Consider the following 18,091-nt stretch of genomic DNA (forward strand, 5'->3'; position numbering starts at 1 on the left):
AAAAGGTTCAAAGCTTCATTGGGCCTGGTACGCCATCACTAGTGATACAGTAGGTGTGTCCATTTTTTAACTTGAGCACCTGCTCCCCAAAATGTCTATGGATGGCCCTGAAAGAGCCAGGGAACAAAGGCAACAAAACGACAATAAGAAACACAAAATAACATTTATGGCACACAGTGACATACTTTTATGAAAGCTACATTAATATTAGCGCATAACTGCTTATTTCGAGAGATTGAATGAATCGATGGATCAATGCCGATACCAGCACCACCTCCGACCGTTAGGTTGCGGGGCAGAGCGGCAGTAGCGTCACGTCCTGTCGTGAAGAAGAAGAACAACAACAGCAAGACTAATGAGGCTTCCAGGCGTTACAAGTAGGGGACGCAAAAGTAAGAAAACATTACTTTTGGCACATTTTATACACTAGAAATAGACATTACGGTTGAACCGAGAGATTGAGTTGAGGCGCGTTTCTGCACGTGAAAACCGGGAAATTTTGACGTTGAAGATGCTTTGACATGGATGCGAGACCTAAGTTCGTCGAGTTCAATGTGACGACGAACAACAGCTCATAACGGAACTTTATTCGGTTTAAAAGCCAAGTTGTGTTTAGCTAGCAGCGTAAAGCCAGGTCGTAACATCGTTGTTAGTGCCGTAGTCTAGCATGGTGCATAAGTATTCTTGACGCAGAAATGTATTTAAGTAGTTTTATTTACCGATTAAACATTTAGTCTGTAGGCTGAAAAAACTTAGAAAAAAATCAACTGGACTAGCTTTTTAGGTCGAAGACGTTTCACCTTTCATCCTAGCTTCATCAGTTCATTTAGTCTGTATAACAATAGTAAATGATTTAGGGATAATTAGGAATAAAAGTACTTATATAACAGTATAAATATACTCTACTGTGAGCACAAGTACTGATTGCAGTACAAACTAAAAAACTCACCACTACCGGATGTAAGTTAGCCCTTATAATGTTGGTTCATGTTACCCATATAAGGCAGCTGCTAGCTGGCGTTAGATCCCGAAACGAGAGCTGAGATCAGGGTGCAGATTTATTTTTCAGTCGGTCGCTTTGTCCGCTACGAGTCAGCTACAGTCAATTGTAGTTATCCATTCTGAATTACCACAGTCAGCAAAGTGGGACCTAACCGATTTAAACAAGTTTTTAAGATAAGAATGCGTTCAGGTAAATACAGCGAGTATTTCCCAAAATGGCGCCCCGTTCCAACATTTAACACGGTGTGACATAACTTCTAATTTTAGTTAGGATCTGGTTTTGGTTGTTTATTATTGTTGATAACCGGGAGAAATTGCAACAACACATTTAAGTCTCATTGTTTTGTGTCACCATTCCTCTCCTCACACTGGTCTGAAAGCTGGTACAGATGATCCAGGATCACGAGGGAAGGGCGAGGAGGGAGGTAGGCTGCCAGTGGGAAAGTCTAGAGAGTGAGAGGAGAGAAGTGGGATGTCAGAGCAACATAGCTGAGAGGGGGGATGCCGCTGTGCAGGTGGACTTCACCTGGAGTTACTCAGGTGAGGATATAGCTGTGAATCCAGAAACTGGTTTGGCTTTGACCGCTACCTTTGTCAAAAAACTATTAAAAACACAGTGAAACACACTGCTGCATGTGCAAGAGAAGCTAAGGGTTTTCTGGTGTGTTTCTAGCAGTTTTCTGACACCAGCAGAGATCTGATGTTGGATCTGAAGCTTGTTTTTCTTCTGTCTCACTTCCCATCTCTCCTGTTTGTCTCTCAGGTGCATCTCCTGTACCGTGGCAGTGTGTCTGTGTCCCAGCAGATGACCCAGGCGAGAGTGCTCTTCTGTTCCACACAGCAACACAGGTCAGCTACAACCAGCCTCCACTTTACCTGCTCCCCTCGCCTTACAGTTACCCACCACTACCCACAATGCCTCTGTTCAGGCCACCTGCACCTCTGCACCTCCAAGACCAGCTCCAGTCCAAGGAGGTCCACTTGCCTGGGCTGCTACCCAGCATGCCTATGTGGGAACCCCCTTTACCACAGGAACCCAGGCCTACCCTGTGTTCTGCTCCGTTACTCAGCATGCCTGTGTTCAGGATGTCGCCCACTGACACACTTCTTTCTCCTTGTCCTCCTCCTCCTTATTCAATGACCACTCCCACAGACTACCTAGCTCCTCCTCCAGGGCTCATTGCTCCACTGAGCCCCCATCTGGCTGCAGAGAATGAGGAGGACAAAGGCTCTTTGAACCACAACAACAGTAAGTTTGCATAAGAGTGAAGTTAAACTGGTATCCCCACTTTCTATTGATTTTTAGAAGAGATGCACTGATTGGTCGGGAATCGGAAATGGCTGATTTTCAGTGATCGGCTTTGGCTGGTGCAAAAATCTTTCATCATATGCAGCTGTTTTTATTGATCTTTAAATGCTCAGAAATATGCTCCTGTCACCCTTTTGCATTTAAATACAGATGTTAATGTGGTCAAAATCGGCAAAGATTCATGCCTGCCTGTGTGTGTGTGTGTATGCGGCAGCCTGCCACTGCAAATTTATTGCTGCTTCTGCTTCAGAGTTTTATGAAGTATTACAGTGTCCCAGTTACATGACTGCATAGGGGTTTTAATTTGAAAGGACGGATACAGGAAGTTGAGAGACGAAATGACACCCAGATGAGGAGAGAGGGAAGAGTAAAAGAAGGGAGACGATGTTAAATTGAAGAAACTAACATTAAGTCAGATAGATTTTACAGTGTATTCTTACCAACCCGCTGGACGCAATATGTCCATATTTGTGAGAAATACACACCTGGTTCCATATCTTACGAAGGAACGTTACTCATTGTCTCGTCATGAACTGCATTTCAAAAGAAATGCTGTGACCAGCCCTAATTCTAGTGATGCTAGTACAGGCTACCTACTAGTCTGTGAAATGAATGTTTGGGAGGTATTCGGGTTTTGCAATTACATAAGACATACAGGTGATAGGCTGTCATATGAAATTATGGTAGATCTAGATAGTCCTGACTGCCTTGGGGGAAAAAAGACTGATACCTGTTTATTACTGCTAGATGACAATAAATATGTTCTAAAGCTTGTTTTGCAGCTGAGTTTCAAATTTACAAAACAATTCAGAAGCCTGTTTACACATTGCCATTGTGAAGTATTGTTCTGACTCATGAGAAAAAAATCATAACTGAATCCATTTGAGTCTGAAACGTAACAAAATGTGGACAAATTGATAAGGGTCTGAAAACTTTGCGAGTTCACTGTAGGTTGACTGGTAGACTGAGAGCTTTGCCTTCTGGCTCAGCTCCCTCCTCACCACAACGGTTCAGGACAGTGCCCACATTACTACTGACACTGCCCCAGTCCGCCTGTCAGTCTCCATTTTACCAAGACCCAGAGATATTTCAACTCCTTGGCTTGGGGCAGCACCTCAGTCCCAACCTAAAGGAAGTAGTCCACAGTTTTCTGGCAGAGCACCATGGCCTCAGCCTTGGAGGTACTGCCTCTCATCCCAACTGCTTCATACTCAGCTGTAAACCACTGCGGTGCATGCACGAGGTCAAGGTCTGATGAAGCCAGCAGAACCACATCATCTGCTAAAAGCAGAGAAGTCATCCCTCCAGTAAGTTTGCAAGGGTACAGACATGGAGAAAAGAAAATCCCATTAATAAAACAAATGACAGCAGAGGCTTTAGACTTTATTCATCCTCAGTGGGAAATTCACAATTGGCAGTATCAAAAGTACTTCAAATTATAAGTATATAGTTAACATCAGCTCCACTGTCATCAGCTGCCACATTAAAATGATGAAGACAATAATGCATCGGTCACTAACGTCCAATAACATATACATTAATGTGAAATGGGCTGTTCTACACAGCTGTATTTACTTGTGGTATTTAGGGAATATTTTGATACTAATGCTTCTGTACTTTTATTTGAATGCAGGACTTTTTCTTGTTGCATAGTATTTTTACACTGTGCTATTTCTACTTTGACTTAAGTTGAGAACCTGAGTGCTTCCAATACTGCCTCTTTGCAACTATGGGGACAGGATGCAGATATTCATGATCTCTGCTTCTCTGTCATTTTCTTTTCCAGTTGAGTGTTTGTGCAGTGATAAACATGTCACGATGACGCCTATGAAGAAGAGGCGGTGTTGCAGCTGTAACACCTCTAGACAAAAGCCCAGAGAGGTGCTCAAACAAATCAATCACAATGTAAGGAAAAACAAGGCAGAGATGCCAGGGGGGAGAAGTGAGAAAAGACCGCCTGCGGCAGGAATCCAACACACCACAGCCGAGGACAGGAAGGTGGCGGGGGTGAGGGAGGAGGCAGGGAGGCCGAGGAGGAAGGCAGTTGGTCCACCAATCAGATACCTGCTGGAGTTCGAGGTAGCCAATCACAGCAGAGCAACAGCAAAAAGAAAGCCGCGGTGGCAGGGGGAGGAGGACAGCCACAGAGAGAGAGGAGGGGTGCAGCTGACAGAGGAGACAGACGGAGGAGTGGATGGGGTGTGGTGGCTCTGTCAGGTCCGTCCACAGCCCAAGATTTTCACAACTTAACTACTTTTAACATTTAGTCTGGGCGCTGCAGTTTGAACGTCTTCTCAGAGTTGTAACTAATTGAAATGTGAGCACGCAGAAACGAAACACATTTTTAGATTTACTGTGACTTCCACTGTCATTATCTCTGATGCCCATCCAGAATAAATCTGTATAAATCCACTCGGAAATCAGAGGAATAAATATGCTGTAAAACTTCATTAATGTTTTTAACTTTTCTGTGAAATCACAGTAATCCAATGATAGTTTTCTGTAAATCCATGAGTATGCTGTAAACAGGAAGTAATTCAGCTACTTTTAAAGGCGAGTTACATCTTTTTTTTTATTTTTAACCCTCAGTCTGTGTGTTTTCAGGTGTGTGGCCTGAAATTCACCAGGGAGGTGTCACTGGAGCGCCACCTGTCTGTCCACAGGCATCGCCGGGGAAACGGTGCTAGCAGAGAGGGAGAGAGGAGTAAAGAGGAGGTGCAGGAGGAAGAGCCCCTCCCACCTGCCCCCACCAAGGCTCCTGATTGGTTGAGACAACATGTGACCAGGAATCCACAGTGGACCAACCAAATTGTAAAGAGGAGGTTGAGTCGACCACAGGAGGAAGATGGAGGGGGGATGTGTGGAGAGGTTGAGAAGGAGGTGAAAGGAGGGGGCAAAGAGGAGGAGTTGATGGAGGTAAGAGGAGTGGAGGAGCAAGTGCGAGGAGGAGATGATGGAGGGGAAAAAAAGGTGAGAAATGAAGTGACAGAGCAACCTCAGAGACCAAGGAGGATGATGGTCGGTCCACCAATCAGATACCTCTTGGAATCGGAGAAGCAGTCATGTCTGGGAATGGCCCACCAGGACAGAGCGAGGGGATTCAGATGGGGGAGGAAACCACAGAAGAAGATCACTTCCAAGGGCAGGGTTACAGCTCATACAACAGTGAGAGACAGGTTGGGGGAAGTGGAGAGACAGACAGGTCAGACCAATCAGGATGCAGTAAATGAACCTGGACAGAAAAGAGCAAGACCAAAAAAGATTGTGACTCACAGAGAGGCTGGGGGCAGTGCATTGCAGAGACATCCAGGTCACATCTTTGGGGGAAAAAAGACAGGTCATATAGTCACAGAGGGACAGACAGGTCATATGGTTGTGGAGGAACAGACAGAAGAACAGAGAGGTCGTATGATCTTAGACAGACAAGCAGGTCTCATGATCACAGAGACACAAAACGGTCACATGATTGAGGAGGGACAGACAGATCACATGGACTCAGGTGGACCGAGTACCAATCAGGATGCAGTAAACAAATCGAAGCAAAAAACAGGAAGTCCACAAAAGGCTGTGATTGGCAGTGAGACTTGTGGCGGAGCTTCACAAATGCAGAAGAATTGCATGGTCTCCGACAGACAGACAACACCTGTCTGTAACATGTGGACATATCTGGCATACAGAGACCTGCAGAGTGGTCAGGTGACCCTCATCCTTCCCTGCTGTGTGAGACTACAGCGCCTCCTGTGATTGGCTGATTATTGTGTAGTGTTAAATGTGTTGTATTTCCTGGGGATCAAGAGGTTTGGTGTGGCAGCAGTGTCCCCTGCTGGGGGTGGGGGGACAGTGCTCTGCCTGAACACTTGGGTCCTACCTCCACTCTCCTCATTTGTCCCTCTCTGAGCTCAGTCTTCCATCCCTAATCAAACACTTAATAATTATATAGATCAGGGGTGTCCAAAGTTTTTTTGGTGAGGGCCAAATACAGAAAAATAAGCAAAGGCCCGGGCCACACACAAGAGGTGACATATTGACACATGATTACTGTGTGTATTTCTAACTCACCTATAATGTGAAGAACATTGCTCTCAGTGGGAGCAGTGATGCTGTCCTTTGGATTGAAGGATGGCTGGGATGTCAGGAGAAAGTTTGGTGGTTGAGACACGAAGGACTTCACAGAGATGGCTATCAGTCATTCTGGATCTCAGTCTGCTTTTGTTCTGATTTAACAGAGAAAATGTTTGTTCACATATGTATGTTGAGCCGAACAGGCTCATCATTCTTTTTGCGTGGCGTCTCATCAGAGGAAACTTGGCATGATCCAAACTCTGATAGAAGTCAGGGAGGGAGAGAAGCTGATGTTGACTCTTCAGAGAATCATCACATTGCATTTCAATCAGTTCTAACTGCAGACTCTCCTCCACTTCTTCTGCATCCACCAGGAAGGGGGTCGAGAACAGCTTGATTTGTTTTTCAATGACAGAAAAATCTTGAAAACGCTGGTTGAATTCTGTCACGAGAGATGTAATTACAGAAGCATATTTCTCCTTTTTAGCAGAAAGGTCTGCCTTTGGAAAAGCAGACTTGATTTCAGACAGCGCAGGGAAGTGTGCAGCATTAAAGCTTCGTAGTTGTGTCTCAAACAGGCGGAGCTTTACACAGAAGGCTTTCATGTGCGCATACAGGTGTGACACCAGCTGTTCTTTGCCTTGTAGGTTCTTGTTCAGTGTATTCAGATGATGAGTGAGATCAACTAAAAATGCCAGGTCTGCCAGCCACAGAGGGTCACTCAGTTCATGAAGAGGTCGGCCCTTCTCTTTCAAAAACTTGTCGATTTCTGATCTCAGTGAATAAAACCGCTGCAGCAAAGAGCCGCGGCTGAGCCAGCGCACATCAGAGTGGTAGAGTACATCCCCGTATTCAGCATCCACGTCAGATAAGAAAGCTTGAAATTCCCTGTGGTACAGTCCTCTAGCTCGAATTATGTTGACAGTTTTTACAACAGTGTTCATCACATCGCCCAGCTGGACAGTCTTGGCACACAGTGCTTCTTGGTGGATTATACAGTGCATCCTAACAGCCTCACCTCCGCTCTCTTTTACCTTGACGCACACCATGGATGCCATTCCTTTGCGCTCACCCGTCATGGCCGGAGCTCCATCCGTTGTTACTCCACAGAGCTTGTCCCATTTAAGCCCCATCTTTTCAACTGCCTCTGACACAGCGTCAAAAATATTTCCACCCGTCGTTGTGCCTTTTAGGCTCATCATATCAAGCAGCTCCTCCGTACAGCAAAAATTATCATCGACTCCCCGCAAAAAAATTAAAAGCTGTGCGGTGTCTGTGGCGTCTGTGCTCTCATCGCATGCTATCGAGTAAAAATCAAAAAAAAAAACTGTTGTTGAGCTTGCAGGCTAGCTGCCATTTGCTTGAATTTCTGTGCTCGTTCGGCACCTGTGTACGATGCGTAGCTCTGATGCTTGGTCTCATAGTGCCGACGGACATTATACTCTTTCATCACGGCAACATCTTCATTGCAAATCAAACAGACACACTTTCCGTTGATTTCTTTAAAGAAATATTCATTTTCCCACCGTGTTTGAAATCTTCTACACTCACTTGCTATCTTGCGTTTCTTCGGTGCTGCCATTTCTGGTGACTCGTGGTAAATATTTTTCTTTGCTTAATTTTGTTTAGTGGAGAAGCACCTTTTCTGTGACTGGCTCCATCTAGTGTTGAAACTGAGAAGTGCAACAGAGTTGAGCTCAAGCGCCATGTGCGGGCCATATTCAATTATATTTTCAGAATTTGCTGCGGGCCAATAAAAACTGACCCGCGGGCCGCAGTTGGCCCGCGGGCCGTAGTTTGGACACCCCTGATATAGATTAATATGGGTGAGTTGTTTTTATCAGTAGTTATTTCTAAGTATTTTTTTGGTGAGAGCTAAACTAAGACCTCAACAGTTTTCCAGTCTCTGGCGCTTCACTCAACTATGTAACCACAGCCTCACTGAAAGCGAGACGTTCAGCATCAGAGCAGCTGTCAGTCATCAGCTCCTGATGAGCTGGACAGACGGTCTTACCAGACCAACCGACAGCTGAAATGTACTGGACAACAATAGTTTGATTTGATTTATTCTTTCAAGCATGTAAAGACAGTTGATATGACAAGACACATAATTTTACACCATCCATCCATCCGTTTTCTTCTGCTTATCCGGGTCTACTCTGAGCTCCTCCCGGGTGACCGAGCTCCTCACCCTATCTCTAAGGGTGCGCCCGGCCGCCCTGCGGAGAAAGCTCATTTCGGCCGCCTGTATCCGGGATCTTGCCCTTTCGGTCATGACCCAAAGTTCATGACCATAGGTGAGAGTCGGAACGTAGATTGACCAGTAAATCGAGAACACATATCCAACAAATGCTAATCCAGTAACAATTTGCTTATACCTAGTACATGCTTGAATGGAGTAGGAAGAAGTCAGACTTATCCAGTCCTACCCCATGACATCATCTTACCATCATTGGTTTGCAAGCAGTAAATAATTATCGTCTACACCACATAAGTAATATACTAAAGAATTATTACAAAGTGTTAAAATTCATACACCACACCCACAATGTTCCATCTAATTTATCATTGAGCCTGTTCTTGCATATATCTTGATTGACACATACCTTTATATTTATGTTTAAACTCGTCAATTCTATTATTAGTTGCACATGCGTTGGAGACATTTGATAGAATGAAGTTCTGTTTGACAAAATGTGTCTAAAAACACACTGTCTGAATTGGCCTTAACTGCACCTGTGTATGTCACTCGCCGTGTTGTTTTACAAGCTTTCTGGGTGAGTCACTGAGGCGCTTGATTAGACTATTGGTTGAATTGATGTTTTGCCCTGAGAGGGATATATAATACTGTCAAAATCCGTTGTAGAAAAGTAACACGGATATGAAAAATCATTTTAGGTATGAAATTAGGGTTTGGCCTTTTGATCTAGGTGGAAGATATCTGTCACATGTGGGCGGGACTTATACTCAGAAGCGTGCCTCATCCCACAGGGTCATAAATCAATCTGGGGGCACTGCCTAGCAACGGATTTTGACAGGTAGTGTATTGTATATCTCTCTCTGCCATGGCAACAAAGATTTTTAGTGTGGCGGACCGCCACTGAGAAATGTTACCAGTGGAAACACTGGTGTTGTTTTAGATTTCTGTTCATATTCTCCCGTTCATGTTAAATGTGTTAAAACTGTGAATGTGCTAAGAGACGACATCGGACACATTTATAACGCTGTCTGGATGCTGCTGTTTGTGTCAAACCCACAGAAATCCAAGGAAAAAGATGCTGCAGGACTTCAAGTTCAGAGTTCAAAGTTCAAAGTGTTTGTCATATGCACAGTTAGGAGAAGTGTTTCCCTGTACATTGAAATTCTTACTTTGCTGTCCACATGAATGCCACAAAATACAAATGAAATATAAAGTAGATAAATAAGTAACACAAAATCTAAGGCACTTTAAGTAGCAAATGCAGCAATATAATAAAAAATATATAAGAATATAACAGAGGATGCATGCTGCATGGGAGCAGCATGTGCAGCGGTCAACAGTCTGTGTAATTATGCATGTGCAAACTGAGAATGTAAACAGTACATGATGTATTTCCTGGTAATAAACTCCTCAGCTGTTTAGTAGTCTGATGGCAGAGGGAAAGAAAGAGTTTTTACAGTCTGGTGGTCCTACATTTCACACTTCTGAACCTCTCTGGCGAGAGGATACGGAGGCGAACAGTCTGTGCTGGAGGTGGGTTGGATCTTTGAGGATGTAGGCAGCCTTCCTACGCACCCTGCAATGCTAAATGCTCTGGAGAGAGGGCAGTGGAGTCCTGGTGATCTTCTTCACAGTCTTTACCACTCTCTGCAGGTGCTTGCGGTCCATAGCAGTAGTGCTGCCATACCAGACAGTGATGCAGCTGGTCAAGATGCTCTCAATGATGCAGCTGTAGAAGTTGCAAAGGATCCTAGGTGACATGCCAAACCTCCTCAGCCTCCTCAGGAAGTACAGCCGCCGTTGGGCCTTCTTGACCAGCTGTGCGGTGTTAAGTGTCCAAGTGAGGTCCTCACTGATGTGGACGCCCAGGTATTTGTTCATTAGGAATCCTTATGTTTTCTTCAGTATCACATTAAATCAGACGGTTGTCTATATCAAAGGTAAACTTTGGTTATGTTTAATGTATTATTTGACAAGTATAAACAAATATACATTTAAAAATGCAAGGTTTTAGCAAACGTTTCTACACACCCTGAGTGCCCTTGAGGTTTCAGGTTTGATGCTGTGCTCATAGCATGTGGGACATATGGCGATGATCTATTTCAGACTTGTAAATAATATCCAAGTTTGTATATATGTAGTTGTGTTGCTTTTTATAAATTAACTGTTTTTTAGAGTTTTCATATTTGCTGCTGGCAAACAGGAATCACTAAATGTGCTATACTGGAACTTATTCTGGTAACTTTATTCTGTGAGAACAGTCAGAGGGGACCTTTATTGTAAAAGTTGTCTTTCACAGATGTTATTTTTTTCAATTGAATCGCAGTAGCAACGCAGTAGCAAATGTGTATTCAGCAGATTTGAATAAACTGTGTTGTGATATTTAAATGGAGTTTGCTTTGTATACAGGCAAGGATGGATTCTACTGGGACAATGGCGAGGGGCCATGAGGTCTGTGAACCCTGTTTGAATTTACTGCTGGAAAGTCAGTTGGAGACACAAACTGACCAGCAAGGGAGAGAAAATGTGACAAAACGATTATACGGACACACAAAATGACCACAAGGACATAAAAATGACAATTGTAAAGGGGCAGGAAACAGCTATGCAAGCACAAAACTACAAAGAGAACCCTAAAAACCCTAAAAGGGTACTGTAAAGAGAGAGTAAATGTGGTAAAACTGCAAAGAGGCAAAATTATTATGAAGGGAAATCAAATGACAACAAGAAACACAAGAAAGGACTCTTAAACACATTCACTGTATTTTACAGTTGATTTTAAATTGATTTTTAACACTACAGTTAAAAAATAACAATTCGCCCAGTGTTTTTTGTGTATTGTTACTTGTCTTTTCTCTCTCTCCTCTGTCCAACCACCCCAGCCGGTCAAGGCAGAATGCCACCCACCAAGAGCCTGGGTCTGTCTAAGGGGAGTTTTTCCTCCCCGCTGTTGCCAAGTGCTGCTCAGGGGGAGTTGTTGTGTTTTTCCTCTGTAATAATAACAATAATAATAAGGTCTAGGCCTCACTTTGTAAAGTGTCCTGAGACAAATTTTGTTGTGATTTGGCACTACACAAATAATGCAATGAATTGAGTAGATATTACGGTAATGTCTCATTCTCGTGTCCATTACGGTAAAAATGCGGGAAACAGGAAGTGGATTTAAAAAAGGCCGCGGACGTTTTTTTTTTTTTTATTGTTTCGAAGAGGATGTGTTTGCTGAAATGACTGAAAGCGGCACTCAGGTCAGAACACAACACAGCGTTTCACCTGTGAAATAAACAGTGTCTGTTCAGGTTTAACCGTCAGTAGATGATTTAAACTCCAAAATCATCTTAAATGTGATAGAGGAATCGTCTCAATGATCAATTCCTCACATTAATTGTGGACTGTTTTCTTATGTCGCAATTAAGACATACTTTAGATGTAATCATTGAATTATGCGTGAATTGTATGGCTTAAGAGCTTGTCTGAGAATGAGCATTTGGAAGTTTTCCTCAATATTAAAGCATTTCGCTGATAGTTGTTTACATTCAGTGGTTATAGAAAAAAAGTTGCTGTTAAATTTGGCGTTCCTAAAAGTAAAAAATGCCACCATCTACCTGCTGTTACGGTGTATATACAGTATGTGGTACCGTCTACCTGCTGGTACGGTGTACATACAATAAGTGGTACCGTCTACCAGCTGGTACGTTGTAGATGCCGGTCCAGTGTGTAACTGCTGTGTGTCTTTGTAGCTGTTAGCTCGTCTGGAGGCTCGTCGCTGTCTGAAGGACGTCGAACCTCGTCTGTTTCCCGAAAATGGAGGACCCAGGAAAGGTGACTGACTTCGCTCGCTACCTATCAGATGATAGATTATGTGATACAGGTCATGGAGGATATTAAGAGACTTTAAAACACCCAGACATTAACAACCACACCTCTTCATTTAACGGGACGGTTTCCCTTTTCTCTGCCAGTTTTATAGTGCATGTGTCAAAAAAAAAAATGCTGTTTTCTCAGAGTCGTGACTGAGTTTTTAAAAATTCAGTGTGAATTCACTTCCTTATCAACAGGCACATTCGAGATAAGCCAGATCTAATCAGAATTTGCTATTTGTAGAAGAAGCACCGGAGTGCATCTATGACACGTGTGCACGTACGCACATTGTTAAGTTGTGGCTAAGGCCATGTAAACACTTTTCCTACAGTGACAACTGTAATTGTCCACGAACAAATGTTAGACTGTCATTATTCTCTGGTGTGGCAGCGTCACAGGGTGAATGTTATAGCCATAGATAATCTTATTACTAGGGCGTAATCCCCACGGGGGACCGAGGGGCACGTCCCACCCAAAATTTGGAAAACGGAAAATTGTCCCCCTCAATATATGTCGCGACCAGTCATCAGATGCTCTCCACTGAAGTGTTAAACCGACTCCAAAACGTACTGAGCTGCTCCTGCCTCATGCTCGTTTACCCGTCAACCAGCAGCAGTGCTCCAGCCGGCAACTGGTCAGCATGTGCCAAAGTCTGGCCATCCTGAACCCTGCTGTTGCCATATAGACCTAAACCTTGGCCATCCTGAGCACTGGTGGTGCCATATAGACCTAAAGTCTGGCCATCCTGAGCCCTGCTGGTGCCATATAGACCTAAACCTAAAGTCTGGCCATCCTGAGCCCTGCTGGTGCCATATAGACCTAAACCTAAAGTCTGTACACACCACTAATCAACAGCCACACACTTTAATTTTCTCCATGTTTTGACTACTGCTCTGGTCAGCTGTAAAGCTGGCATATCAGGTGACGTCACGGTTTGACGTTGCCTGTGTAGGATGGGGCTAGCCCAACCAAGTGATTAAATTGTATAGGCTATTAGGTTCGGGGGCTTTCTTCTTCCGGGCTGCCTGCGATCAGTTTTGGGGGTGGAAGATGCCTGGACGTGTAATGTTGATTCTTGCCTGTGACCCTTTGAATAAACCAGCACGGTTATATTTTTTATAAATCCAAGTGGTCTGCGTCGTCTCTGAGTTCCTGGTTGAAAAGGACTGGGCAATATCTTTCATTTGTATAGTGCCAAATCGCAACAAAGTGGCCTCAGGACAGTGCTTATTATTATTGTTATTATTATTATTTTGGGGGAAACCCAACAAATCCTCCTTGAGCCAACACTTGGTGACAGCAAGGAGGAACCTTCGGGGTGCAAACCTCTGCTGCAGAACCTCATTAAGAATCTAAATGTTTTTAAGTTTTCATCAGTATCACAGTAATCATTGGCAGTTGTCTGTACATCCATAGGTAAATTGCAAACAGGAAGTGCTAATAGCTCATTCCAAAACTTTGAAAGGTGGGCTACATGCTTCAACCCTCAGTTTAAATACAGAGTTAAATGCACATGAACACACTCACACCCAACTACTTGATCCTGTAGAACATTTTACTGGAAAAATGAGTTAAGTTTGGTGTTTGTTTCCAGGTGAGGTGGTCGAGCTCTATGGGACAGAAGGAACAGGTGAGTTCACCTAATTGCAAGCATTCTCTGTGGAAACGTGTGCATCTGTAACACAGGTGTGTGTGTCTCAGGTAAGACAGAGCTGCTCTACCACTTCCTGTGTCGCTGCATATTGCCACAGGCAGCTGGTGGTCTGGAGACAGATGTCATGTTCGTGGACACTGACTACAGTCTTGACATGTTACGACTTGTCGGTATCCTGGACAGCAGACTGAACAGAGGTACACAAAGTCTTAGGTGGGTCTCAGGTCTTTCAGGTGATTTTAGTAGAACAGAAGTGGATTTCCTCTTTCTCTGTGTTTGTCTAGCTCTTTCAACTGGCACACCATCAGCCGGTGCAGACGAGGCAGCACTGTATTCGTGTCTGTCCCGCCTTCTGGTTGTTCACTGCTCGTCCACCTCACACCTCCTTCTCACTCTCCACTTCCTGGAGACCTCTTTGGCATCACGCCCCAGCCTGTCATTCCTCCTTATCGACAGTATCTCTGCTTTCTATTGGCCAGACCGCTGCGAGGGTGGGGCCAGCATTGCCAAGCAGGAGGAGAAGCTTGGCAAGTGTTCAGACCTGCTGGGCCGGCTGCTCAGGTGGATATGTATTGTTTAAGGGTTCTAGGGATCCGTTAGGAGGTTCTAGAGGTCTGGCAAGGGGGTTCTAGGGACCTGTTAATGCATTCTAGTGGTACGTTCATAAGTCATAGAGGTCTGTTACTAAGTTTTAGTGGGTTCATAGGTTCCAGTGGTCTGTTAGTAAGTTCAACTAGTCAGTAGGTTCTAGTGGTCAATGAGGAGGTCCCAGGGATCCTTCAGAGAGTTTCACTAGTTTGAGGTTCCTGATATGGCTAGGCAGTTCTAGGTTTTCGGGTGGGTCCAGAGGTTGTTTAGAAGGTCCTTGAGGTGTTTGTATTGATCAGTGATGGGTTTCTATTGGTCACTAAGAAGATTTTTCATGTTTTATGTGGTTCTTGGGTCTTTCAAAAGGTTTTAGTGGACCATAAGTACTGTACCTGTAAATGCTCTTCTTACATGTGGCTCCTACTCTCAGGGATTACAGAATTACTGTTTTTGCCACCTGCCACGCCATCAGGAGCTGCAGACCCTCCTCTGCTGCTGCCTCTACAGAGTCTGACCGACCGTACCTCTGTCGTCCCTGGCAACGGCTGGTGACCCACCGGCTGCTGTGCTCCCAGCAGGAGGTCGCAGACAACATGACTGTTGCAGTAGGACAGCAGGTCTTCACCGTCCACTGCACCTCCTCCTTTTCCACTAGGACAAAGGCTTACAGGAGCAACTCCTTCTATGTGTTGGATGGAGGAGTGACATTCATCTGAACTGTAACATCAACTGTGAATTTTTTGTTTTTGTTTAATAAATGTGAATTTAATGCAGATAAATTGTGCTTGTGGTCATTCAGGAAGTTCTAGGAGTTCTTAAGGTAACTGAGGTCCTCAGGTTATCGAAGAGGGAGTTCTAGAGATCCTTAAGGTGGTTGTAGGTAGGTAGGACTTTATTGATCCCACAATGGGGAAATTCCTGTGTTCCAGCAGCAATAGAGAGCAGCAACAAAACACCATAAGAACACACACCACACACATACTGTCTTGAGAAACAGATTCCAAAGTACCTAAAACCAAACAGAATATAGTATTTGAGAGACAATCAAAAACAAGAATGATCCTGACACAATTAATCCCTGAGAACAAATCAAAATACCCAAGAACAAGACAAAATATAGTATTCAAGAGAACAAGGACAAGAATATTACTCCCATAATTAGTCCCGCAATGTGGGAAAATACCTGTATTTCAGCCATGAGGATCTCTGAAAAACTACTCAAAAGTACCTAAAACAAGACAATATAAAGTATGAGAGAAATCAAGATTTTAAACGTGCATATTTACCCCCAGGATTTGAGTATTGCAGTTGACTATTACATAGTCCCTCATAATTTCACCTATCTTATCACTGCAGTGATGTATTGTACAGTCTGACAGCTGTGGAGAAGAATGACCTACAGTAACGCTCCTTCTTGCACTGGGGATGTAGCAGTCTTGTGCTAAAAGAACTGTTTTCAAGGTCATTATTGAGGTTCTGGAGTTTAAGGTGGCTTTTGTGGTGATTAGGGAGATGCTATGGGTCTTTAAGATGGTTCTTATTGTCACTAAAGACATCCTGGGACTTTTAGGAAGTTCTAGAGATTCTTAAGGAAGTAATTGTGGTAATTGAGGTCTACAGTAAAAGAGGTTCTACAGATCATAAGACCAGTAAAGCAAATAACAAGTAGAGGAGCTATCCTCGGGCTAGCATATTTCAGAAATATGGTCTAACCCACATGCTTTATGATTTGGCAGCTTGCTTATAGCTAGGTACACCTCTTGTGATCTACTCACCACCAAATCATTACCCTCAGTATTGCCTGACTTACACAAATCACTCTTGACACAGCTGAATAAGTTGACCTGAATACGTCCTGTCTGAATAAGTGTTGTCTCCATAACCCAGCAACATTGTTCCAGATATTCCATCTATGGTGCATGGCAGAGATGCTTTTCAGTTAAGAACTCTCACTTCTTTCCAAAAGTCACTTGCAGTGTTACACAACAGCTTTTTAACCATGGAATCAGCCCTCATAACTTGCTTATGTTGGCAAATAAAATGAATGGCATCCTAGTATCTTACATTGGTGAGCGTGCTCAGGCCCTTGTCTTGGGCAACCTGCCATAGCCCATGATTTAAAGGCTTCCCTGGGCCTCATCATGATACTGCACTTTTTGCATCTCTACATAATGCAGGCAGATGTTCAACATTTATAGACAAAGCTAGAGGTATATGATCAGTCATAGCTGCCCCATATTGAATGCTCATGCCCCCCAATTAAGCATGTGTACTAATACAATGGTCCAGTCATCACACAGTGTGCCAGGCCTCACTAATGTATGTATAGCTGTCCATAGGCAAAAGCACTTTGCTTGAAAATATAAGGTTATCTTCACAAAACAGAATCATGTGATAAGCCAATACTGATTTCCTATGTAAAATATCTGCATTCATATTCCAATGACATATAGACTAAAAGAATTCTCTTGAATAAAAGCAAGTCTGTTTACATATTTTTCCTTGTTTTGATGATATTCATAAGGCATATAAACATTTAAGATAATGAATTCCTTATCATTATGAGTAAACTGCATTGCAATACACCAGTCAACACCGAGTCTGACCACATTTATCGAGGAGTCAAGCTCCTTATTCCATAAAATAGCTACACCCTGTTATTCTACCTCTGACTAACCTCATAATGAGGCCAATTGTAGACTCCCCTGCCCCATGAAAATTTTCATTGAGAGGCTTAACCCACCTGTTATGTTCATTTCTCAGGAACAGCAGTGATGTTCCTGGGTTAATTTTACCATTACTAACCATTTCAATCACTATTTAGTGCAATGGTGTTCTTTACTTCTCAGAGATTAGGTTCAATGAGGATAATGCACTCATTTTTCATAAGAAATGTTAAAATATTTTTTAATGTACATTGGAAAGACCTACATATAAAATACATTATTTTTGCACTTCTCATTGATTTTTAAAATTTTATTTTACATTTTGAATATTTTTTTATGACGTGATGTTGATAAATTAACATGCGACACCTCTTCTGTTCTGTATCTTTGTAATATAAACATGAAGGGGGAGGTTGCAAATATGTGAAATGAACCATTTTCATTTTGATTACACCCAGAGGTGGAAAGAGTAATAACATTTTGTACTCAAGTAAAAGTACTGTTACTTTAGTGAAATTTTACTGAAGTACAAGTAAAGTTACCAGGCTAAAAATCTACTCAAGTAAAAAGTAGCTCATTAAAAACTTACCGAGTTACTTTTTTTAAACAGCAGGGATTCTAGTGTAGTTCAAAAAATTCAAGGGGATATAAATCTCAGACTATTTGTTTTTAATTTAAGGAACACCTTTACAAATTAAAGTGCAATAACAGAATTTAATAAAAAAATAAAACATTTTAAATATTAAGGGAGA

General features: G+C 43.1%; 3 protein-coding genes across 5 annotated transcripts; 2 read left to right on the forward strand and 1 right to left on the reverse strand.

Moving 5' to 3' along the window:
- The first annotated feature begins 305 nt into the window (after window positions 1–305).
- On the forward strand, window positions 306–6,081 carry LOC109974969 (uncharacterized). 3 transcript variants are annotated; one of them, XM_020625449.1, is made up of 5 exons: window positions 312–392; window positions 1,383–1,542; window positions 1,766–2,251; window positions 4,098–4,528; window positions 4,916–6,081. In XM_020625449.1, exons 2-5 carry the CDS (start codon window positions 1,392–1,394, stop codon window positions 6,053–6,055), a joined length of 2,208 nt encoding a protein of 735 aa, XP_020481105.1. In that variant the 5' UTR covers window positions 312–392; window positions 1,383–1,391; the 3' UTR covers window positions 6,056–6,081. The 3 variants fall into 3 exon arrangements, with proteins under 3 accessions (XP_020481107.1, XP_020481105.1, XP_020481106.1); XM_020625450.1 differs by lacking the exon at window positions 312–392 and adding an exon at window positions 403–1,192; XM_020625451.1 differs by lacking the exon at window positions 1,383–1,542 and having other exon boundaries at window positions 306–392.
- A 288-nt stretch (window positions 6,082–6,369) lies between these two features.
- LOC109974985 (general transcription factor II-I repeat domain-containing protein 2-like) lies at window positions 6,370–7,955 on the reverse strand. The gene is made up of 2 exons (XM_020625482.1): window positions 7,925–7,955; window positions 6,370–7,700 (listed from the first exon to the last, which is right to left on the reverse strand). The coding sequence occupies exons 1-2, from the start codon at window positions 7,953–7,955 to the stop codon at window positions 6,394–6,396; spliced, it is 1,338 nt and encodes a 445-aa protein (XP_020481138.1). The 3' UTR covers window positions 6,370–6,393.
- A 3,733-nt stretch (window positions 7,956–11,688) lies between these two features.
- Window positions 11,689–15,444, forward strand: xrcc2 (X-ray repair complementing defective repair in Chinese hamster cells 2). Its single transcript, XM_020625474.1, has 6 exons — window positions 11,689–11,818; window positions 12,311–12,392; window positions 14,026–14,061; window positions 14,133–14,282; window positions 14,370–14,646; window positions 15,104–15,444. The coding sequence occupies exons 1-6, from the start codon at window positions 11,714–11,716 to the stop codon at window positions 15,387–15,389; spliced, it is 936 nt and encodes a 311-aa protein (XP_020481130.1). The 5' UTR covers window positions 11,689–11,713; the 3' UTR covers window positions 15,390–15,444.
- Window positions 15,445–18,091: the final 2,647 nt, after the last annotated feature.

Source organism: Monopterus albus, unplaced genomic scaffold, assembly GCF_001952655.1.
Source record: "Monopterus albus unplaced genomic scaffold, M_albus_1.0 scaffold355.1, whole genome shotgun sequence".
NCBI classification, from domain to species: domain Eukaryota; kingdom Metazoa; phylum Chordata; class Actinopteri; order Synbranchiformes; family Synbranchidae; genus Monopterus; species Monopterus albus.